This window comes from Equus asinus, chromosome 26 (genome assembly GCF_041296235.1).
Source record: "Equus asinus isolate D_3611 breed Donkey chromosome 26, EquAss-T2T_v2, whole genome shotgun sequence".
In the NCBI taxonomy this organism is placed as follows: Eukaryota; Metazoa; Chordata; class Mammalia; order Perissodactyla; family Equidae; genus Equus; species Equus asinus.
This window is the reverse complement of record NC_091815.1, coordinates 22,534,320-22,559,761: the sequence shown is the minus strand read 5'-3', so window position 1 is coordinate 22,559,761 and position 25,442 is coordinate 22,534,320. Positions and strand designations below refer to the sequence as shown.

General features: G+C 39.3%; 1 protein-coding gene across 6 annotated transcripts; it reads left to right on the top strand.

Moving 5' to 3' along the window:
• Positions 1 to 183: 183 nt before the first annotated feature.
• On the top strand, positions 184 to 25,442 carry ZNF790 (zinc finger protein 790). 6 transcript variants are annotated; one of them, XM_014848752.3, is made up of 5 exons: positions 184 to 525; positions 12,373 to 12,454; positions 13,404 to 13,530; positions 13,826 to 13,921; positions 21,340 to 25,442. In XM_014848752.3, the coding sequence occupies exons 2-5, from the start codon at positions 12,446 to 12,448 to the stop codon at positions 23,016 to 23,018; spliced, it is 1,911 nt and encodes a 636-aa protein (XP_014704238.2). In that variant the 5' UTR covers positions 184 to 525; positions 12,373 to 12,445; the 3' UTR covers positions 23,019 to 25,442. The 6 variants fall into 6 exon arrangements, with proteins under 6 accessions (XP_014704238.2, XP_044615332.1, XP_070355110.1 ...); XM_044759397.2 differs by having other exon boundaries at positions 185 to 525; positions 13,407 to 13,530; XM_070499009.1 differs by having other exon boundaries at positions 488 to 600; positions 13,407 to 13,530.

The following is a 25,442-nucleotide window of genomic DNA, read 5'->3' as shown; positions in this document are numbered from 1 at the left end:
TTCGCCGGTCGCTTGGCACCGCCTTACAGGATCTTTCTCCCACGCCACATCCATCAGATGCCCAGGCGGCCAGCTCGCGCTGAAAAGAATAGCGCCCTCCCTGAGGTATTTCACGGCTCTGGACTACATTTCCCAGGAGCCATCGCGTCGAAGGCTACTTCCAGTCAACCTGGCTTTCTGTCCAGGTTGCCAGAGCGGGGCATCCGTTTGCGGAGGAAGAGTAGCGTGAGGGTCTCAGTTGAGGCTTGTGTTCTAAATATCTCTTGGGACTTGTCGAAGTTTTCGGTTACAGATGTGCACGGTGTAGGGCGACCGTGTTTGCCGAGAGAAAGGACGGCGTCCAAGACCCAGGCCTGTGAATTGAGACTGTCAGTCTCTGGGCTCTTAAAGGCTGTCCAGGTTCCGGACTACATTTCCCAATGTTCACCGTACCCGAGGCAACGTCCAGTCCGCGCACCGGCCCTTTGAGGGCCATAGAAGGGATCGCGCGCAAGTCCCTGTGGAACACTCTGCGGGGGCCGCAAGGTCAGATAAGGGAGTCTAACACCCGCAAGCGGAATGACCCCTGAGGCGCGAGGCCGCGGGGGAGGGCAGTGAGGGGTAACGTTTTCGGAGTCTGGGGCTTTGCCAGCAAGGGGACATGAGAAGGAAGGTGGTGGGGCTCCGTGTTTGTGTGTCTGTGCGCGCGCCAGCGATCACGGTGGGAACCGTGGGTGCTTGTGTGAAATTGATACAGGAGCAACGTGTGGAGGTGATCGCCCAGGAGCCATAGGGGTGGGATGTGTATATGTGTGTTTGCACGCGCGGTGGTGACGGGAGCTGTATGTGATTGTAATGCACTATTTAGGTGTGACTCTGTATGTATATGACTGTGACTGCGTCACTGTGTGCATGACCATGTGTGTAAATGTGGTGGCAGCAGCCGTGGGGCCGGAAACAGAGAATTGAGCATTGCGTTTAGTAACATTCATAGTCATTCGTGAAAGTATGGAGAGCAGTTTCTGTGGTGACCGTTAGTTGAGTTGGAGTAGGGTAACAGAACGAAGGAAGGGGAATAGGAAACAGTGTAGACGACATATTCCAAGAGTTTCTCTGTAAATATGAGCAGAGAAATGGAACAGCAGCTGGTCGGGAGAGAAATAACCTATCAGTATGCTGGTGGGAATGAGCCAGGAGGAAGGAAAAGTAAAAGTACAGGGAAGGGTGAGTAAGCCAGGCTCCTCTGTGGGCGTCCTGAAATGGCAAGAATCAAAGAAGGGTGTTAGTGTTGTAGAGAGTGAGCTATGAGCTCAAGTTTTCAAAAAGCAAGGGGAAATATTCTGTGTTTGGTAGATGTCAGCAACAGTGAGGAGTGGTGAGTTGTACATAATCTCATGGCGTGAAATTCTAAGCTGGAGCTCTTAGGAGGAGGAAGGGAGAAAGGTCTGAAAGTAATAAGAGCAAGGGGGACGTTTGCCCCACTCCCAGACCCAGTGTCAAAAGGCTATAGGGGAAAAAATGTTGAGAGGGCTGCGGAGTCCTCTGGGGAGAGCCAGGTTTCTGTTCGGCGTAAAGGTGAAGGGAGTGTTCAAGGAAGTGGTTGAAGGTAACAGAGAGGTTTGTTATTTATGAATTGTGAATTCCAGAGGGCCTACTGGAAAGCATCAAGACTTGGGGAGGGGTGCGACAAGGGGACAACCAACTATGAGGAGTACAGTGTCTGAAGAGGGAGATGGCCAGGGAGTCCAGGGCTTCTTAGGATGGACATAAACACGGATGCAGGGGATATGGCCGCTTATTTTGGTTGGATTGGAGACAGTGTTGGAGAGGTAGTGTTCTAAGAGGTGGTAAGAGGTGGACTTTTGAGTATCCCTCGGAAAGAGGGAAGCCAATGATAGAAGCTTTAAGCGTGGTTGGGATATGTGGAGTAATGCCCCTACAAAGAAGTCCAGATCCTAATCCTCGGAACCTGTGAATAAATTGCTTTAAGAGGCTAAAGAGGGGCCGGCCTGGTGGCGCAGCGGTTAAGTGCGCACGTTCCGCTTCTCGGCGGCCCGGGTTCGCAGGTTCTGATCCAGGGTGTGGACATGGCTCTGCTTGGCAACCTGTGGTAGGCATCCCATATATAAAGTAGAGGAAGTTGGGCACCGGATGTGAGCTCAGGGTCAGTCTTCCTCAGCAAAAACAGGAGGATTGGCAGCAGTTAGCTCAGGGCTAATCTTCCTCAAAAAAAAAAAAAAAAAGAGGCCAAAGGGATTAAGTTAAGGACCTTGAAATGAGATTATCCAATTGGGCCCAATCTAATCACATGGATCCTTAAAGTCAGTAAACCTTTCTCGCCTGAATTTAGTGTCAAAGGGAGATGTGATTATAGAATGGTTAGAGAGCTGCAAAGTTGTTGGCTGGATAAAGGAAGGGAACCTTGAGCCAAGGAATGTTGGTGGCCTCCTGAAACTGGACAACGTTAGGGAATGAATTCCCCCCTAGAGCCTGCAGAAAGGAGCACAGCCCTGCCAGCACTTTGTTAGTCCAGGGAGAAGCATGTCAGACTTTTGTCTGACCGTGAGGTAAGAAGTTTGTTTAAGCCACTACATTTATGAGCGTTTGTTACTCAGTAGTAGAAAACTAACATAATGGTGTCGTGTCTGAGCCTCAGCGCTGTGGGGGGGTCTTGAGTCCTGTGACATGAGGGGAACTCAGTCCCTATTGATAACGTTGAGGACTTCAGGTAAAGCACATAGGCCCCCTCTTCACTTGTAATTTCCAGTTTTGCTGCATTGTGATCTTTTTTAACTTGGAAATATAATGAATTTTTCTTTGTGATCTGCTATATGGTCTGTCTATAGTTACTTATTTGTTTTCCACTTGATTTGTCTTGGATTGAGAAAAGCTATGAAAATCCTCTGTTATTAATGAAATTGTATCTTATGTAACCTGTAACTCCTGCTTTATGAAAGTTCCCACTGTTAGTTGATACATAGATTTCGATAATTGTGAATTGTAGGCTTTAATATTTTAGCATGCTCAAGATCAGGGCCCTTGCTTATTTTTTTGTTTCCATTTGTCTTGTATATATTTGTCCATAATTTGTAAAATGAACTTTTTTTGAAGTTTATCATGTATATGGATAAGTGTATACGTGATAATATGATCAAACAGCCAACACAATCAAAACTGTACAGCTTGAATAAATTACCACAGAGGGAACACCCACGTAATAAGCACCCAGATCAAGAAATAAAACAGTACTTGCACCCCAGAAGCCCCTCTTGTGCTCCTGTTCAGTCAGTAGCTCCCTAAAGTAACCACCATACATCAGTTTTGTCTGTTTTTGAACTTAGATGTAAATGGAATCACATAGCATGTAACCTTTTGTGTTGGCTTCCTTTGTTCAACATTGTGTTTGTGAGATTCATACATATTCTTGTGTGTAGAAAAAGCTTATTGTTCCCTTTGCTAAATGCACTGGTATTCCAGGGCATGAATATCCCACTTGTGTTTGTCCGTTCATGCCGTTGATAGACATTTGGACTGTTTCCAACTTTGGGCTCTCGTGAATAATGGTGCTGGAAGCATTCTTACCCTTGTTTTGGTGTTCATATGTATCATTTCTGTTGGGTCTATTTCTAGGAGAGAAATTGCTGGGTCATAGGGTATGGGAATCTGCTTAAGCAGATACTGTCAGTTTTCCAAAATGGCTGAACTAGTTAGCACTCCCATCGACAGTTTATGCAAGTTCCAAGTGCTCCACTTTCTCATTAATACATGGTATTGTCAGACTGTAAAATTTTTGCCAATATGGTGGATATATAGTGGTATTGCATTGTGGGTTTTCTTCCTCAATTATCTTATTGAAGTCATGTTGATTTATAACGTGTAATTTCAGATGGACATTATTATATGTCAGTTTCTGTATAGACTATCATGCTCACCAGTAGTCTAATTTTTTTTTACATTTTTTAAATTGAGTTCATAATAGTTTGCAACATTGTGAAATTTCAGTTGTACATCATTTCTTGTACATCACCGTATAAGTGCTCCCCTTCACCTCCTGTGCTCACCCCCCACCACCCTTCTCCTGGTACCCACTGAACTGTTCTCTTTGTCCCAGTGTTTGTTTATCTTCCACATATGAGTGAAATCATCTGGTGTTTGTCTTTGTCTGGCTTATTTTGCTTAATGTGACTCTCTCCAGGTCCATCCATGTGGTTGCGAATGGGATGATTTTGTGATTTTTTTAATGGCTGAGTAGTATTCAATTGTGTATATATACCATATCTTCTTTATCCAATCATCAGTTGATGGGTACTTGGGTTGCTTCCGTGTCTTGGCTATTGTGAATAATGCTGCAGTGAACATAGGGATACATAAGTCACTTTGAATTGTTGATTTCGTGTTCTTTGGATAGATACCCAGTAGTGGGATAGCTGGGTTATATGATATGTCTGTTTTTACTTTTTTGAGAAATCTCCATACTGTTTTCCATAGTGGCTGCACCAGTTTGCATTCCCACCAGCAGTGTATGAGGGTTCCTTTTTCTCCACATCCTCTCCAACATTTGTTATTTTCTGTCTTAGTGATTATAACCATTTTAGCGGATGTAAAGTGGTATCTTAGGGTAGCTTTGATTTGCATTTCTCTGATGATTAGTGATGTTGAGCAACTTTTCATGTGCCTCTTGGCCATCTGTATACCTTCTTTGGAAAAATGCCTGTTCGTATCCTCTGCCCATTTGTTGATTGGGTTGTTTGTTTTTTTTGTTGTTCAGTTGTGTGAGTTCTTTATGTATCATGGAGATTAACATCTTGTTGGCTATATCATTTGCAATTATCTTCTCCCAGTTGGTGGGTTGTCTTTCTGTTTTGATCCTTGTTTCCTTTGCCTTACAGAAGCTCCTTAGCCTGATTAAGTCTCATTTGTCTATTTTTTCTTTTATTTCCCTTGTCTGAGAAGCAATGGTATTCAATAAGATCCTTTTAAAATCCATGTCAAAGAGTGTACTACCTATATTTTCTTCCAGACATTTTATGGTTTCAGGTCTTACCTTCAAGTCTTTGATCCATTTTGAGTTAGTTTTTGTGTATGGCATAAGACAGTGACCTACTTTCATTCTTTTGCATGTGGCTGCCCAGTATTCCCAACAGCACTTATTGAAGAGACTTTCTTTTCTCCATTGTATGTTCTTAGGCCTTTTTTCAAAGATTAGCTGTCCATAGATGTGTGGTTTTATTTCTGGACTTTCAATTGTGTTCCATTGATCTGTGTGCCTGTTTCTGTACCAGTACCATGCTGTTTTGATTACTGTAGCTTTGTAGTATACTTTGAAGTCAGGAATTGTGATGCCTCCAGCTTTGTTCTTTTTTCTCAGGATTGCTTTAGTCTTTTGGGGTCTTTGGTTGCCCCATATGAATTTTAGGATTCTTTGTTCTATTTCCATGAAGAATGACATTGGGATTCTAGTTAGGATTGCATTGAATCTGTAGATTGCTTTGGGTAGTGTGGACATTTTAAGCATGTTTATTCTTCCAACCCATGTGCATGGAATATCTTTCCATTTCTTTATGTCATTGTCGATTTCTTTCAATAATGTCTTATAGTTTTCATTGTATAGATCTTTAACCTCCTTGGTTAAATTTATTCCTAGATATTTTATTTTTTTGTTGTTGTGGTTGTAAATGGGATTGTATTCTTGAGTTCCCTTTCTGTTAGTTCATTATTGGAGTATAGAAATGCAACTGATTTTTCTAAGTTGATTTTGTACCCTGCAACTTTACTGTAGTTGTTGATTATTTCTGATAATTTTCCAATGGATTCTTTAGGGTTTTCTATATATAAAGTCATGTCAGGGCTGGCCCTGTGGCCAAGTGGTTAAGTTTACCTGCTCCACTTTGGTGGCCTAGGGTTCACTGGTTCAGGTCCTGGGAACGGACCTACCCACCACTCATCAAGCCATGCTGTGGAGGCATCCCACACAGAAGAACTAGAATGAACTACAACTAGGATATACAACTATGTACTGGGGCTTTGGGGAAAAGAAAAGGAAGATTGGCAATAGAGGTTAGCTTGGGGCCAATCCCCTCCCCCCAAAAAGAAGTAAGCTGTATTAACTCTCAAAAAAAGAAAGCATATGTTATCTGCAAACAGGGAGAGTTTCACTTCTTCCTTGCCAATTTGGATACCTTTTATTTCTTTTTCTTGCCTAATTGCTCTGGCCAAAATCTCCAGCACTATGTTGAATAAGAGTGGGCACCCTTGTCTTGTTCCTGTTCTCAGAGGGATGGCTTTCAGTTTTCCCCAATGTGTATCATGTTGGCTGTGGGTTTGTCATATATGGACTTTATTATGTTGAGGTACTTCTGTACCCATTTTATTGAGACTTTTTATCATAAATGGCTGTTGGATCTTGTCAAATGCCTTCTCTGCATCTATTGAGATGATCATGTGGTTTTTATTCCTCATTTTGTGTATGTGGTGTTTCACATTGATTGATTTGCAGATGTTGAACCATCCCTGAGTCCCCAGTATAAATTTCACTTGATCAAGGTGTGTGATCCTTTTAATGTATTGCTGTATTTGGTTTGCCAATATTTTTTGAGGATTTTTGCATTTGTGTTCATTAGAGATATTGGCCTCTAAGTTTCCTTCTTTCTATTGTCCTTGTCTGGCTTCGGGATCAGGGTGATGTTGACCTTGTAGAATGAGTTGGGAAATGTTCCATCTTCTTCAATTTTTGGAATAGTTTGAGAAGGATAGGTATTAACTCTTTTTTGAGTGTTTGATAGAATTCTCCAGAGAAGCTTTCTGATCCTGGACTTTTATTTTTTGGGACGTTTTTGATTACTGTTTCAATCTCTTGTGATTGGTCTATTCAGATTATATATTTCTTCTTGATTCAGTTTTGGGAGGTTGTATGAATGTAAGAATTTATCCATTTCTTCTAGGTTATCCAATTTCTTGACATATAGTTTTTCATAGTATTCTCTTATAATCGTTTGTATTTCTGTGGTATCCATTGTAATTTCTCCTCCTTCATTTCTAATTTTATTTATTTGAGCCTTCTTTTCTTAGTGAGTCTGGATAAGGGTTTGTCAATTTTGTTTATCTTTTCAAAGAACCAGCTCTTAGTTGCATTGATCCTTTCTACTGTTTTTTAATTTGTTTCATTTATTTCTGCTCTTATTTTTATTATTTTCCTCCTGCTGATGTGGGCTTTGTTTGTTCCCTTTTTATAGCTCTGTTAAGTGTAGTTTAAGATTGTTTATTTGAGATTTTTCTTATTTGTTAAGGTGGGCCTGTATTGCTGTGAATTTACCTCTTAGGACTGCTTTTGTTGCATCCCATACAAATTGGTATGGTGTATTTTCATTTTCAATTGTCTCCAGATATTTTTTTTATTTCTTCTTTAATTTCTTCAATGATGCATTGGTTGTTCAGTAGCATGTTGTTTAGTCTCCACATATTTGTCACTTTCCCAGCTTTTTTCTTGCAGTTGATTTCTGGGTTCATAGCATTATGGTAGGAAAAGATGCTTGATATGATTTCAATCTTCTCAAATTTATTGAGGCTTTCCTTATTTCCCACATATGGTCCATCTTTGAGAATGTTCCACATGCACTTGAGAAGAATGTGTATTCTGCTGGTTTTGGATGCAGCATTCTCTATATATCTATTAAGTCCATCTGGTCTAGTTTTTCATTTAATTTCACTATTTCCTTGTTGACTTTCTACCTGGATGGTCTATCCATTGATGTGAGTGGGGTGTTAAGGTCCCCTACTATTACTGTGTTGCTGTTAATATCTCCTTTTAGGTTTGTTAATATTGCTTTATGTACTTTGGTGCTCCTGTGTTGGGTGCATATATGTTTATAAGTGTTATGTCCTCTTGGTGGAGTGTCTCTTTTATCATTACATACTGCTCCTCTTTGTCTCGTATTGCCTTTTTTATCTTGAAGTCTACTTTGTCTAAGTATGACAACACTTACTTTCTTTTGTTTGTCATTAACTTGGAGTATCGTCTTCCATCCCTTCACTCTGAGCCTGTTTTTGTTTTCAGAGCTGAGACGTGTTTCCCGGAGGCAGCATAATATTGGGTCTTGTTTTTTAATCCATCCAGCCACTCTGTGTATTTTGATTGAAGAATTCAATCCCTTTACCTTTAAAGTGATTATTGATATATGAGTGCTTCATGCTACCATTTTATCACTTGTTTTTTGGTTTTTCTTAGTCTTCATTCTTATTTCCTTGTTTTTCATCCCATGTATTTCCAACTACCAGTTCAATTTGGAAGTTTTCCCTGATGGTTTTCTCAGTTTTCTCTTTTTTATCATTTGTGTCTCTGTTCTGATTGTCTGTTTACTGGTTGCTGTGAGGTTTGTATAAAAACTCACAGATGAGATAGTTCCTTTTCTGATAGCCTCTTATTTCCTTAGTCTAAGCAGGTTCCATCCCTTTCCCTTCCCCATCTATGGTATTGTCACACCTTATTCCATTTTGTGTTGTGAATTGTGTTTAAAATTAAGTGATTATAATTATTTTTGATGCCTTCCTTTCCTTTATCTTTAATGTTATAATTGTTTGGTAACCTGTTCTGATAGAGAGCTGCAGTTTGTAAGTTTGTCTGTCTACGTAATCTCCATCTATTTTTTTTTTTTTTTGAGGAAGATCAGCCCTGAGCTAACATCCACTGCCAATCCTCCTCTTTTTGCTGAGAAAGATTGGCCCTGAGCTAACATGCATGCCCAGCTTCCTCTATTTTAAATGTGGGATACCTGCCACAGCATGGCTTGATAAGTAGTGCGTAGGTCTGTGCTGGGGATCCAAACCGCAAACCCTGGGCTGCCGAAGTGGAGTGCATGAACTTGTCCGCTATGCCACCAGGCTGGCCTCTCCATCTTTCTTTTTGAGTTAGATTTTCGTTTAAATATGTTCAGCATCACTGGTTTTCCTGAAATTTTCTCTATTGTCTCTTTTGTGGCTGAAATATGTCCTCTAGTAGTTCAGAAATAACTCATGTGAATAATGTCCCTAAGTTCTTGCATCATAAAACTCTGTATCTCCTTTATACTTGAAGAACAGACAGCTTGGCTGCATATAAAATCTTTGATTCCCTCATTTATTTTTCCACATGTATGTTGGAGGGGCTACCTCATCATTTGGGGCACTGAATTTAGCAGTGAAGAAGTCTAGTGACAACTGAATTTCCTTTTTCTTATAGGTGGCTTGATATTTTTATCTTGATTCTTTATGGTTTTTCTGTGGTTTTTTTGAGGAAGATTAGCCGAGCTAACATCTGCAGCCAGTCCTCTTTTTGCTGAGGAAGGCTGGCCCTGAGCTAACATCCATGCCCATCTTCCTCTACTTTATGTGTGGGACGCTTACCACAGTATGGCTTGTCATGCAATGCCGTGTCCACACCCGGGTCCAAACCGGCAAACCCCAGGCCACCGAAGCGGAACATGCGCACTTAACCACTGCACCCCCAGGCTGGCTCCCCTTCATGGGTTTTGTTCTAATAATATTATTAGGAAATGTTTTGGTACTGATAATTTTGAGTCATTTCCACCTGCAATATGTGTGTCTTTTCATTATGTATATTCATACTTTATTTCAGGAGACAACCCAGATGTCCATTACTGGATGAATGGGAAAAGAAAATGTGTCTGTGTATACACTGAAGTATTATTCAGCCATAGAAAGGAATGAAATACTGACACATGCTTCAACTTGAATGAACCTTGAAAACATTATGCTAAATCAAAGAAGCCAGTCACAATAAGTCCACATGGTATATGATTCCATTCATAGGAAAATCCAGAACAGGGAAATCTATTGAGACAGGAAGTAGATGAGTGGTTTCTTAGGACTGGGGAAAATGGGCAGAGAGGCCGTGGGGGGTTTGAGAACACAGGGAACGATAGCTAAAAGACTCAGGATTTCTTTTTGAGATGATGAAAATATTCCAAAATTGATTTATGATGGTTGCACATATATGAATTTGCTAAAAAAAAAACCCCATTGCATTGTTCACTTTAAATGGGTTAATTGTATAGTATGTGAATGATATCTCAGTAAAGCTGTTTTTTTTTTTAGAAAAAAAAAAAAGAAGAATACAGCCTATGTGTTTTGCCATCTTGAATCTCCCTGACATCTCCCTGCCTCCTTTTACTCCCTCCCCCATCAATCGCCTCCTTTGCGTTCCTGCTCACAGAAACTCCCATTCAGGCTGTGATACTCCTCATGGGAATGAACATTTCTCATTTTTCTTTGCAGCGTCTCTATAGCTACCAACATAGTTTCTGTTCTTTCATTTGCATTTGGCCACATTTCCAAATAATTTCGAGTGTGTCATTTTCTCTGTTTCCTAGTGGTTAGGACTTAATTTTATTTTTCTTGTTTCTATGTACATGGTTTCCAAGAGAAGAAATGTCAGGTTTAGAACCAGTTCTTCCCTAAAACTATATAAGAGTCACTCTCAAATCCTTTTTAATTCCCAAGACAGAGTATATTTCAGTCCACAGTTTGTTCTCCAGCTGTTCACTCATCTTCGAAAGCACTTCAAGTCCTGTTATGTGACTGAAGTTCTCTGTCTCCTGGGCCAAATTTGTACTACACGCTTTACATGAAATTTTCATGAACCTCCCCCCATTGAGTATATCAATCTTTCCTCTACCTTCCCACACCAACTTTGTTGTATCTCTAATGAGAAGCATTTTTCAACCTTTAAAAATGCAGATTACTTCTGAGATGAGGCCCAAACTCCATAGCCTAGTTTTTGGGGATTTTCATGATGTGATCCCTACTATGTACACCTTCGTCTGCCGTTGGTCTCTCCTCCCACTCTGTATTCCTTGAATGAACAAAGATATCTGTGCTTGATTTTGACATGGTTCCTCTGCCTGAAAACCCCTCTGCTTTGCCCGTCTTCTCTGGTGAACCCCTCAAGACTCAGCTGAAGCGCGTCTCTCGTAGGAGGCCTTCCCTTACCGGCTGGCTAGTTTGGCTTGAGTTCCTTTGAGCTGCTGGACTCTTCTACATCCGTGATAACCTTTATCTCCTACTGTATTGTAATGGCTTCTTTACTTTTCTGACTGAGTTCCTTGAGGGCAGATCCTGCAACATATTTATCTGCATCCCCAGTGCCGAGCACAAAGCCAGATTCCAGAGGCTTCAGTATGTTTTTTAATAAAAAACAGTTTGCTTTGTAAAACTGTTTACTCACCCGATCCCAACCTTCCTTCCATCTTTGAATTCCTTTCATGGCAAAGCCCCTGTGCTGCTCATTGTTGATAAAATACAGGAGACAAAGCATAGTCCACCAGGCCCAATTCATCTTCACTCAATATGAGGAATCCTGGAATCCAGAAGTGAGATCCAGTGTTGAAAATCAACAAGCTTTGGGTTCAGCAAACCTGTACTACTTCCTAATAGTAAATTTGAGCGAGGGACCAGTTCCCTAATCTTTTGAATGTGGATGATAACTGACTTTCACAGATGGCTTAAAGATGAAGGTTAATGTAGATATGAGTTGATCATTGATGAATCTGAGGGAAGAGAAAATGGAGATTTATAGTGCTACTCTTATCTGCTTTTATATGTTTCATATTTTCCATATTTCTAATTTTTTAAAAATTATACATACACACACATAAAATACCAAGAACATACTACTACTCAGTCGGTATTTTTTTGTTGTTACCCTAGAGTGGGAATAAATTATCAGAACCATATTCACCCTTTCCTCCAAGGCTTTACACCGAAAAAGGAGGCTTGTAAGGATGATGCAAGAAAACAGAAAGAAACCAGAGAGGGCTGGGCCTGGAGGTTAATGGGAATTGACAGTGCAGCTGAGCCAAATACTGTGCGCACAGGTGTGTTTATGCTCCAGAAAAGACTGCTAGTCATCTCATTGGATGACTAGTGAATCTGGTCAGGGTTATTTTGGCCTCACAATTCCCTTTAGTTTTGCGGTGTGGATGTTTTGGATAAAAATGTGTTGGTAGTTATTATATACTTTGTTGGACATAGAGGAGGTGAAAAGCCACTGTCAGGGGAAGTACACGGGAGAGCCCTGGGCAAATGCACTGGACTCCCGGATTGCAGAGTGCCTTTGTTCTTGGGGTTCCCTTGGTGATGTCTGACTTGGGGTCCATATTGTCGAAGGGGATATTCAGGGCAAGTCAGAATGGCCTTGTCTCATATCCTGAATATCCTGAGCCGTGTCATGATTTGGCATACCTGGGTGGACATCCTGCTGTATTTGAGGCTCTTGGGTTTTGGATGGGGCCAGGATGTTTGCAGACTCCCTCTGACCTTCCTTCAAGTAAGAAAATGGTATTCTTAGTCCGTGTGAAAGCTCTGAGGAAAGCCTGACCTCTCCTGATTTCTTCCCTCTAGCTCTGCGTTCTCAGGGCTCTGCTTCACCAGGAGAGGAATCCAGAAGACTGATCGACTCTTGGAATTTTAAGTCATGGCCCACGTGAGTTGGAATTGCCTCTCCAAAAATATAACCATTTATATCACGTCATGTGAATATTTTTACTCCTCATCCTTAAACGGCTTACCGGAGTCACTGTCAGTGTGTTAAGTGATAGTTGTGAAACTGTGCAGTGCCTTCCCTACGTGTCCCGCTTCTTTCCAACATGGCATTGAGTACCCCCTGTGTCCTGATACTTTGACAGAGCGCTCAAGGAGGAGAAATACATTCTCTTAAAGGAGATAGTAGAGACTTTCTTTTCAAAACTGTTGCTTAACAAGGTGGAACTGAGTGGCTAAAATGGACACACTGCATGGGAGAGTTTTTGTCTATTCTAGAGAATGGGATGTTTCAATTAGGAAAGATGGGAGTTGGTGTTGGTTGGTATTTATTTTAGTATGTAGCACTTTGTCGTGCTTTTAGATTGAAGATGTGATGGGAGGTTGAGTTCAGAGAGGTCTGAGATCTTGCTGGGAAATCAGTGAGAGATTAATATCATTAACAAGACATGTACTGATTGTCAACTACTTAGCTGAGAGCCTAGAGATTTTATACATTAGCCACAGAAAATTCACGAACAGTAGTTTAAGGGAAAAAAATACTTCTCACATAATAAATCTAGAGTTAGTCATTTCCAGGCTGGTGTAGCCTCTCAGTGGTGTCGACAGAGAACTCACACGATGGCTGTCAGTCTTGGCCGCCATCCTGTGTTCTTGTTACTTGTTACTGGAAAGTCCTAAGGATGTTGTGACTGAGCAATAGATGGTAAGAGCATATAGGCACTTGGCTTCAGTCACACTAATTTCCATGTCGTTTCCCCCCATAGCAGACAGCCAACTCCAGCTTTCGCTCAGTGTGGATACCACTCAAGCAGTGCCCTTTTCTGCCTTTCCCCTTCCATCTAAAGGCTGTCTCTTAATTTCACCATTGATGCCTGGGTTTGCCATTTCAGCAGTTGGTGGCGCTCAGGGATGTGGCTGTAGACTTCTCTCAGGAGGAGTGGGCGTGCCTGGACTCGGAACAGAAGGATTTGTACAGAGATGTGATGTTGGAAAACTACAGCAACCTGGTCTCACTCGGTAAGGTTCAGAATTTGACCCCAGAAATTCCTGCTTTCTGTGTTGTGAATTTTTGGATTGTCCTTCAAGTGTCTAGGGGAATTTCTGTCCTCTTTCTGGGAGAATGGTTTGTGCTTTGTAAATTTGGCAGGAGTCATCATCATCGGAAACCTCCATCTTCTCCATCCTTTAGAAATCCTTTATGCCTTTTTCTTGCCTTTCTGTAATTGTCTCTCTTCCCTAATAACCAACGGACTGGACGCACATTTGGAACCCTTACCACGTGGTCATTTCCTGTTTCTTGTCTTCTGATCAGGACTTTGCATCTATCAGCCAGATGTGTTCTCTTTACTGAAGGAGGGGAAAGAGCCCTGGATGGTTTCAAAGGATAAAACAACAGGATCTTGCTCAGGTGAGTGAGGGCTCAGTAGGCACACGGAGGCCATCATTGCAGATAACAGCCCAGCTGTTTAGTGAGGCAGCAACATCTCTGAAATATTCGTCTAGAATCTCTACCTCAAAGGCCAAAAGCCTGTGGATAAAGGCCTGAAACCTAGAGACAAAGTAACCTTTTCAGGAGCCAGCCCAGTGACGCAGCGGTTAAGTGCGCATGTCCCGCTTTGGTGGCTCGGGGTTCGCCAGTTCGGATCCCGGGTGTGGACATGGCACCACTTGGCAAGCCATGCTGTGGTAGGCATCCCACGTATAAAGTAGAGGAAGATGGGCACGAATGTTAGCTCAAGACCAGTCTTCCTCAGCAAAAAGAGGAGGATTGGCAGTGGATGTTAGCTTAGGGCGAATCTTCCTCAAAAAAAAAAAGTAACCTTTTCAACATGAATTTCCAAATGAACCTCCAAATACCACTGCCTTTCAGTGTTCTCATTTTTCCTTCATGTTATGAAAAGGTAAGTGTCATTCTTTTTCTCCAGTGGTCACTTTATCTGTCGTTTGGGTCAAATTTCTTCTCATCTCTCTGGGTTTTTTTCATTTAGATATTTGTAAAGTTCTTCACTCCCTAAAAAAACTTTTTTTTTAAGGAAGATTAGCCCTGAGCTAACATCCAATACCAATTCTCTTTTTGCTGAGGAAGATTGCCCTTGGGCTAACATCCGTGCCCTTCCTCCTCTATTTTATATGTGGGACACCTGCCACAGTGTGGCTTGATACACGGCACATAGATCTGCACCCAGGATCCAAACTGGCAAACCCCAGGCTACGGAGAGGCGGAAAATGCCAACTTAACCACTGCGCCACCAGGCCAGCCCTAAAAAAACATTTTTGAACCTGTTTTTCATTTGACCTACTATCTCTTGAGCTTTTCTTATTTTGCCTAGTTGCTCCTTGCTTCTGCATTTCCTGCACTCATTAATTCAATCATCTAAAGTTTATTGATTTTCTAATTTCATTTTAGTTTAAGAGTGGTTAACGGAGAGTATATAATTTATCAAGAAACTTTGTATTCTTCTCTGTGACTAGAACATGTCCATAAATCTCTGCAAAATAGGCTCTACATTAAGAGAAGTCTTAATAGGCTATTTAGTTGAAAATCAAGATAATAACTGAAAATAGTTTCTCACTACAGTGAAGAGGAAATGACGGAAGAGAGGTTAGGGTTAATGGAGGGCAACGAGGAGAGTGCAGTGTCATAAAAGACAAGTCCTGGCTGTCAAGAGGAAGCAAGGATGGTAATTGATGAATTTCCTATTTTGAGCAGGATCAGATTGCAATAACGTACTCTTGGAGCTTCCTTCTTATTTGAAATATCAAGGGAAGAGAATAAATGTTATTTCCCTACTGGAATCATGTTTTTGATTTTCAGAAACTGTGTTTATATTAAAAAAAATTTTTTTTCTGAACTATTGATACATGCAACAACTTTAATAAATCTGAAGGATAGTATGCTGAATGAAAAATCCCAATCTCAAAAGGTCACATACTATAGGAATCCATTTCTACAACTTTCCGGAAATCACAGAATTAAAGAGATTGGAAACATATTAGTGGTTGCCAGGGTTAGGGGTGGGCAGCGGGGAGCAGTGGTGGTGGGTATGACTATAAAGGGGTAGCATCTTTGTGATGGTGGACTGTTTTTGTATGTTGATTGTGGTAATGGTTACAGGAACCCACGTATATGATGAAATGACCTATAACTGTACACGTGCATTGTGTCAATGTCAAGTTCATGGTTTTGATATTGTACTACAACTATGTAAGATGTATTCACTGGGCAAAACTGGGTAAAGGGTCCATAGCACTCTGGACTATCTGTACAACTTCTTGGGAATCTATAATTATTTCAGAATAAAGCTTTTAAAACTTACTCTCTCACACACAGTATACACAATTTTATGTCATATTTTTATTTCCTAAACACTCCCATGTACCTTTTTTTTTTTTGGTCTATTTTCATGTATTACTGTTGTATATTAAGGTTGTTCTGCATTTCTTGTCACTGGAGTTGCCACTCTTGGTACATGTCAGTTATTCATGGGGGTTTTTTTAATGTTGGATGATTATTGTGTCTCAGATATGAGATTCCCTGGCCAAAGGGTGTAAAGCTAGAAGACCATGTGCCCAACTAATTAAGATTAATTGATTAGTCATTCAAAAAGTTATTTTAAATCATACAAAATTATATGAATATCTTAAACAACCTGTAAGTGTTTATTTACAGCTCATAACTGTTTCACCCATATTTCAATATAGGGCCAGAGCGTGTTCTCCCTGATTGGAGTTCTGCCTGTTCTTTCTTGTGTTAACCATGCCAGTACTTCATTCTCCTAATTTCCTGGTTCTCTTTTGTTAAGGGCAATGAGAATTTAAGCAGTCTTACTGTAGAATCTCTATTTTTTTACAATCTTTATGTTTGACCCTACTAAAATAAAATTTGTAGCCTTCTTGAATGAGTTTTTCTAGAACATTCAACTTTCATAAAAACAACCAACCTTTCTCTCATATTTCTTTACTTAATGTTGTTAAAATATGTAATTAAAGTATCAAGTATCAAGAACAAATGGTATAAACAAGTTTGGAAACACAGCTGATTCATGGTAAGCACCTGGGCATCCTAGAGGCAGCTCCTACTTGAGTGCATTTCTGTATCGTGGGCACTAATAGTTACACTTTCTGATGGGTTGGAGGGCATTGGTTCATGAGAGGTCAGAGACAATATCACTTTCAATGTAGCCTCACTGCAAATGGGTTATTTTTAATTAAACCCTTCTAATAACTTAAGAGGATAAGGCTATTGATTTCTAGTGAGGACAGATATTTCCCCTGAGTTTGTTTACTGATTTACTGCTTGTGTTTATTTGATAAATGTCTGCTCTGTGCTTGATCTATCCTTATCACTTGTTGACTTAATACTTGTATTTTTAGTGTGAATGGGCATTCAGATAAAGAAAACACAAATACGCTAAAGCTGAATTAGAGTGTTCAATAAAGTTAGATAGTTAGATCAAGGATATTTCTCTTTATTTTCTTTAGGACTTTAGTTTTCTTTTATTTTGGTGCTGCAATTTTTACTTTACAACTTAAAATGTAGTTGAAGAACAATAAACTGCATATATTTGAAATATTCAATTTTATCTATTTTACATATGTATACATCTATGAAATAATCCCTCTAATCAGGACAATAAACACTTTAGTCATTGCCACATTTCCTTGTGCCCCTTTGCTATCCATCCCTCCTTCCACACCCATCTCTAAGCAATCACTAAACTGCTTTCTGTAACTCTAGTTCATGTGTTCTAGAATTTTATATAAATTGAATTAGACAATCTATACTCTTATTTTGGCCTTGTTTCTTTTGCTGGTATGATTTGGAGATTCATGTATGTCGTTGTGTGTGTCAATAGTTTATTTCTCTGTAGTATTCCATTTATGTAGTATTCCATTTATGACCATACTATAATTTATTTATTCATTCATCTGTTTATAGACTTTGTTTTGAAAATCCTCAGCTATTATCTTTTCAAATATTGCTGCTTCTCCCATCCTTCCTATTTCCTCCCTTTAATCCTCCACGTACATTGATGTTTAGCCTTCTAACTGAATCTTTTATGTCATAATGCTTCTCTTGTAACTTTTGCAACCTCTTTCTTTTGGAATTTTTCTTTTAGACATATATTGGTTTCTTGTTCTTTGCTGAAATGATCAGTTTTGTTTTTTAGCTTCTTGAGCATAGTTATTTTTAAGCTCTGTCTCATGACTCTAACATCTAGAGTCCTTATAGATGTATTTCTACTATCTGTTGTTTCCATAGTTTTTGTGTTCATTTTGTCTGGTTATTTCATTCATTTTGTGCCAGACACTGTTTGCAAAATAGTAAAACTAATACCTAGGATATCTTCCTTTATGGTGGATTTCTGTTCACTTCTACCTGGTGCCTGAAGGTATTAGCCTTTTGGTTGATGTCTCAATCCATCTCTCTCCTCATTCACTGAGATGGTTTGAAACTGAGCTGTAGTTCCTGTCTAGTCCACCTCTGTTTTGTCTGTGTTCCTAGGTTGTGGTTTTTCACTTATAACTCAATATGAGGAATGTTTAGGACTCCGCATGTAGACAGACCCTGGATACCAATCTCTTATCACCTTAGCCCTGAGAAGATGACATAAGTCCTCTCAGTCTCTAAGGCAAATGCTAGTATCAGTACAGTTTGAATAGTAGAAACTGGCAAAGCCCTTCAGTATATTCAAATAGTAGCAGTCATAGTATTTTCTTATTTTGTTCTTCTAAAATATTTTACCAATAAGTTTGATATCCCATGGAGATTTGGTAAAGATGTTTAAGTTTTCTTCAATAAGTTTCGAAGATTTTTTTTTTTTTTTGGCCATTTATGTCTTTAATTTACTGGTCATTTAGGTTTGTATATGATATAAAGAAGAGATGTAATTTTTCCCCATATAGCTATAATGAAACAGCACTTATGAAATAATGTGTCTTTTTCCTTCTGTCGCAGTCTAAGTTTCCATAAAAACTCTCTTCTGGGGCCGGCCCGGTGGCGCAGCGGTTAAGTTCGCACGTCCCGCTTCGGCGGCCTGGGGTTTGCCGGTTTGCATCCCGGGTGCAGACATGGCACGGCTTGGCACGCCATGCTGTGGTAGGCGTCCCACATATAAAGTAGAGAAAGATGTGCACGGATGTTAGCTCGGGGCCAGTCTTCCTCAGCAAAAAGAGGAGGATTGGCGGCAGATGTTAGCTCAGGGCTGATCTTCCCTGAAAAAAAAAAAAAAAAAAAACCTCTCTTCTGTTTCTGGGTCCTTGATTGTCTTCCACAGGGTTATACCTAGATATTTGCATTTGACCAGAGATATTTGGAAATTCTGGGCAGAGCTGAGGACCCACTTGTGGGTTTTTTTAAAAAATAAATTTAAAATTAGTCAGCACCACTTTATTTTTTCCACGTTTGTTCACCTGTCTAGTTCAGGCCCAGGATAAGCAGCAAGTGGGGTTTCACCAAGATGGGGTGTAAACAAGAGTCATAGTTAAGGACCTGGAATCTAAACATTGAGAAAAATAAGAAGGTTATAGAGAGTGAAAATGTGTCATTATTTCTAACTTTCATGTTTGTCGTGTGTGTTGGAGGCCAGTAGCTGGTGTATTAAATTAAGAACATGCAGATTATGACCTGCTAAATGAGGAGGCACAAGCCACTCACACAAGGTGGGCTAGTAGTTCCCTCAGCATCTGAGCTCCCACTTTGGGGAAGTGAAAACCCTGGGGCCCTTTTGATTGAAGGCACAGTTTTAACATGCTCACACAAAGGAAGTAAAGTCGCAAGATTTATTACTTAAAGATTCCAGAACTGGTGGGGTAGGGGACATGCAGTGAGCCTGGGGAAGGGCAGTCCTCCATCCCAGGTCACAAGCAAGCAGGAGATGGAGAGCAGGGTAGCAAGAACCTATTACTTATAAAGTGGTTGGGGCAGAGGTCACTCACTTTTTGTGGACTCAACTCTAAGTGGTGGTTTTGTAAGGTGCCCCGGGAAAAGCAAAGTGGGACCTTCTAGTGGGCATCCTGAGCTCAGGTCCTTATATAAATGTCCAGACTCCGGGTGTGAGCCGGGTCTTCATACTGGAAAAGGTGCAGGCAGCAACTCAAAATAGCTGTTTTCTCATCACATGCTGTCGTCTGGAGAATTTATTTTAATGTCTTTGATTTATATACCTCCAGTATTTTTTCCATTTATCCTAAACTACTTGTCTGCAATATTTAGCACAATAATAATTACTACTTTCTGAGTAGTAGGTTATGTGCGAGAGACTGTTAAACCAGTTCCAATGTCCAGTTCCCCACATTCCCCAATTTTTCTTCTCTAATCATCATCTTCATCATTGTCTGCTAGTTGTTCAGCGATTCTGTCAGTCATTTTATAGAAATAGTATATTATCCTAGTCCTCTCAATAAACCTCTGGAAAGAGATATTATTATCCCTATTTATCATATGGAAAAATAAGAGCTCAGTCAAGCTCAGGAATTTTCTCATGACCTAAAGATGATTTTAGTAAACAGAACTGAGCCCTGAACCTGTGGTCTGTCATCTTTCCAATATGTCCACTACTGCTTATATGTTATACTTGAACTACCTTCCAACTCATTCAGTACTGTGTGGTTCCCACCTCTGTCCTCCCAAAAAAAATGTACAGCACAACCATATGACAGTTTCATTGAATTATAAAGCACATAGCAAAAGTGAGTCACAGAGGAGTCCTGTTTATTCCAGCTCATGCCAGATTCTTCTCCCTTGGCAGATTTCTCAAACTATTTTCCTATTTGAACTGTCACCTGTAATTATTTCCTTTAACCTAAATGCAACATGCCCTATGTTACCGAGTACTGTGTTATCTAGACCAGATCACTTCTCACATGTTAGACTGATGCTCTATTTCGCAACATTCCTGTTTTTAAGCTCAGAATTACATAAGACATTCATCATAGCATCTTACACAGTACTTGAAAATTTGTACATATTTTCTGAGATATTTCAGTGGCCTTTGCTACAAGGGAAAGGAAGAGAAGACCTGGGAAAGGGCTTGAAAGCATACGTCAGAATAGATGAGCAATTCTATAAACTCAAGAATAAGTAAAACAAAAGCACGTTGGTTGGGATCACGTGACAAAAAAATGACTTGGCTGTGCACAGAGGAGGAATGAGCAGGGTGAAGCCTTTAAAGGAGCACAGGCAAAGGGAAGAATGAGTAAGCAGGTATGATGACATTTCTGCATATTTGTCCTTGAGCCTGGATGTGTTGTTTCCTCCTGTCTGTGCAGAAAGTAATGTGGAAGCTGTGTATGTACTCATTTCAGTAGAGCCGGATGAGATTAGGCAGTGAGATGTGTTACATTGTCATCACATGATTAAATGATCCTATTTGTGCTTCTTGGTCCCTGGTTTTTGTAATATTATCCTTTATCCCATCCTAAATTCTCCCCTGTTCATGTTTTTGGTCTTGTAGTATATTTTTTACATTATTTTTTTAACGCCTAACATGTGATAAGCCTGACTATACCATACTGAATGAAACAGTCTTAAGTCTTTAAATTGGTATTCCGTGAATGGGGTGGTACCTAAACAATCATTTTTTTTAATTGAACTCTTCAGATGAATTTGACCAAAACAAAACTTTATATATCTAACCACCTGCTTCAACTTTTATTCCTTTTAATTTCTATTTATTTCTTGCCCGCTTTTCACATTGCTCAGAATTTGAGAATTTTTTAAGCTATTCACTTCTTGTGTGCTGTATTTATTTCTTATATCTACATTGGCAGTTTTATTGCTTTTTGGACAGTAAAGCAGTATGAATTTCTCTTCTTATCTTGCAGATTTGCAGTCCAGGTATCAGACCGAGAAGTTATCACAAAAAAATGGCGTTTTTGAGAGAGAATTATCTTCATGGGAAATAACGGAAATTTGTAAAAACCACAACCTTGAATGTTTATGTTTTAGAGGTGATTTGGAAAACAAAGGTCAGTTTGAAACACAGCAGGAAAATCAAGAATGTTTTAAGCAGGTTATATTCACCTATGAAAAAATGTCCACTTTTAACCAGGACACAGCTTTTAATCTACAACAGAGACCTAATACAGGAAAGAAACTGAATGAATTTAAAGGGTGTGAGAAAGCCTGTTGTTCTGGCTCAGATTGTACTCAACACCAGTTAATTCACACTGGTGAGAAATTTTGTGACGATAAGGAGTGTGAGAAAACCTTTCTTCCTGACTCAGAACTCACTCCATGTCAGACAATTCACACTGCTAAGAAAGTATATGAATGTAAAGAATGTGGGAAGGCTTTTAGTTTGCGTTCAAGTCTTACTGGTCATAGGAGAATTCATACTGGTGAAAAACCTTTTAAATGTAAGGAATGTGGAAAGGCCTTTAGATTTCATTCACAACTTAGTGTCCATAAGCGTATTCATACTGGTGAAAAATCTTATGAATGTAAGGAATGTGGGAAGGCCTTTAGTTGTGGCTCAGACCTTACTCGACATCAGAGAATTCATACTGGTGAAAAGCCCTATGAATGTAAGGAATGTAAGAAGGCCTTTAGTCAGCGATCACATCTTACTAAACATCAGAGAATTCACACTGGTGAAAAACCTTATGAATGTAAGGAGTGTGGGAAAGCTTTTACTCGTGGCTCACACCTAACTCAACATCAGAGAATTCATACTGGTGAGAAATCTCATGAATGTAAGGAATGTGGAAAAGCCTTTATTCGTGGCTCAAATCTTGCTCAACATCAGAATGTTCATGTTGGTAGGAAACCCTATGAATGTGAGAAATGTGGGAAAGCCTATATCTGGAGTTCACACCTTGCTCGACATCAGCGAATTCATACTGGTAGTAAACCTTATGAATGTAAGCAATGTGGGAAGACTTTTATTTGGGCTTCATATCTTGCTCAACATGAGAAAATTCATAATGAGAGGAAACTCTATGAATGTATGGAATGTGGGAAGACCTTTCTCCATGGCTCAGAGTTTAATCGACATCAGAAAATTCATACTGGTGAGAGAAACTATGAATGTAAGGAATGTGGAAAGACATTTTTTCGTGGTTCAGAACTTAATCGGCATCAGAAAATCCATACGGGAAAGAGACCATATGAATGTGAAGAATGTGGAAAAGCCTTTCTCTGGGGTTCACAACTTACTCGACATCAGAGAATACATACTGGTGAGGAACCTTATGTATGTAAAGAATGTGGAAAATCTTTTATCTGGGGTTCACAGCTTACACGACATAGGAAAATTCATACTGATGCAGAACCCTATGAATGTAAGGAAAGTGGCCAGATCTTTAGTCACTATTCATATTTTACTGAAGAGAAAATTCACAATGGTGAGAATCTCTATCAATGGAAGGACTATGGGAACACCTTTAGTCATGACTCAGACTTTGCCCGACACCAGAATATTTACACTTTCAAGAAATCCTATGAATATAATGAGTTTGAGACAGCATTTTCTCCCAGCCCTAACTTTGTTTCACTCTTGTGAAATCTTATGGTACAAAAATGTAGGAAAGGCTTTGTTCATGACTCCTTAATTGATGTCAGTTAATTCCTTCTTTTGAAAAACCCCAGAAGTGTAGGTAATATTAGGAAACCCTTTGACATAGCACACAACACACTGAACAGCAGAGAATTCATAATGCAATCTCTGTTAATACAGGAAGGTATTTATGGATTGGTCGTCAGTTATATATGGAATATCAGGGTAAAACCCTACAAATGAGATGATAGCGTGAATTCCTTTTGAATCTTTCTCAAAACATTTTGACATCATTGATATTATGCTGCATAGAATTTAAATCTAACTCAAATAGGAATCTTCCATCACTACTTAAACCTTGTTGCAACCATAAAATCACACCAAAGGTGAATTTGTGTTATGTAAATTAATCTGGAAAAGACTTCAGTTTTGTCATACAACTTATTTAGCGTGTCTTAGTTTCAACACATCTTATCTCTGTATTTTTTGAAAGGTAACTTAAATTTGTATGTGTTTGCTTACTAGTTAGATTATAAGGGTTAAATGAGTTTGAGGATTCAGATGACTTTATGACTGTCATTCATATTAGTATTAGACCATATCTATGAGAGGAAGACCTTAAGAGTATAATGATTATAAACAAATAGGCCATTTGTATGTGTGACTTACTGAACAGCAGAATGTTAATTCTGAAGAAAACCCAGTAAAATAGAATTAAGGGAAAGAAACTGTGAATCAGTATCGATTTCATTGGCTGCATCAAAAAATTTATACTGTAGGGGCTGGCCCCGTGGTGTAGTGGTTAAGTTCGCATGCTCCACTTCAGCAGCCTGGGGTTCACCAGTTCACATCCCAGGTGCGGACATGGCACTGCTCATCAAGCCATGCTGTGGCAGACGTCTCACATATAAAATAGAGGAAGGTGGACACAGATGTTAGCTCAGGGCCAACCTTCCTCAGAAAAAAGAGGACGATTGGCTACGGATGTTAGCTCAGGGCTAATCTTCCTCAAAAAAAAAAAAAAAACTTTATACTGTAAAAGAAAGCCTTATGGTTTTAGTAAAATTAGGGTTGAGTGTTCAGCATTTTTTTAAGAAAGGCATTTGGAAGTGATTTGTCTCTAACAGATTTCAAAAGCCAAATGTCATATCTATTTTATCAACACAATTAAAATTTAGCAATCAGAAAATAGACAAACGAATTCTAACTTCTTGGAAATTTACCACTACATATATAAACAATTCTCAGATTAATGAGCAAATCAAAAATGAAATTACAGGCTATTTAGATGTGAATGATAATGAGACTCCTGTATATCAAATCCTGTGAATGTGACCATCGCAGTTCAATGGAAATTGCTCTGTATAAAACCAAGAAGATAGAGGGCCATTTATTTCTTGTCACCACTGTATCTCCAACTCTTAGGACAGTGCCTGTCATATTGTGGGTTCCAAATATTTGTCAGATTAAATAATGATTTCTCAAACAAGCTAGAATAAGAGCAAATTGATGGAAAGATTTAATTAAAATAAAGCAAAAATCATGGAATAAAGAACAATACAGAAAGGCTTTTTTTTTTAAATTGAGGTAACTGGTTTGTGTGAAGCTTTTTTATTTTAAATCAAAATGTTTCTTTGAAGAAAACTGTTATTTACTAGACTTTGGCAATGCCTCCACATTATGATAAGAAAGGAGAAATGTGATATAACTATATCTTTAGAGGATTTTTTAATGGTCATGTAAATATATGTAAACTTTATTAGACATAATTTTTAAATATAGAGAGTATGGTCTATTTTCTGGGAAAGTATTATTTTAAATGATTAAATTTGGAGAATCATTAAAAAGGGCCAAAAAATTTTAACAATTGGAAAAAAATATTTAAAAATCATGTAGGACCAGATAATTGTACAGACTACCCCATGAAGGAGCAGAAAATCCTATGGAAAAATTGCCGGCTCATGCTAAAAGACTAATTCTGATAACAAAGTCAGATATGGAGTAGCCCTGGAACAACAAATTCCAGAATAATTTCACTCATGAGTGAGCATGAAAAAAAAACTAATACAATGGTCAAATGACATTTACCCAGAATGTTTAAGCTCTGATCTAGTTGGGTGGTAATTCTGTAGTTTAGACATAACAGCAAGATTTCAATGATGAAAATGTACCTTATCAGTTCCGTATTTAATCAGTTTATTCTACGTGCATTTTCTTAGTACCTTTTAGTATTATGTGAATTAAGGAATGGTGAGTATATGTACATATACCCAGCACATTTACAAGCCAGTTTTTTAACGGTAAACAGTAATAGGAAACAGTAGTTCCCTCCCAAATTACTGTCTTCTATGGAATTTCACAACTCTTGTGGGGAAAATGAATTTTTTTTGTTACATCTCTTTATTATAATAAATAAACCATTTTACTTCA

What these genes read in the sequence shown, in the direction of transcription:
- ZNF790 (XM_014848752.3), top strand. An exon ending in CAGCAACCTGGTCTCACTCG is followed by an intron (nt 13,531 to 13,825) that starts GTAAGGTTCAGA and finishes TCTTCTGATCAG; the next exon opens with GACTTTGCATCTATCAGCCA. An exon ending in AACAACAGGATCTTGCTCAG is followed by an intron (nt 13,922 to 21,339) that starts GTGAGTGAGGGC and finishes CTTATCTTGCAG; the next exon opens with ATTTGCAGTCCAGGTATCAG.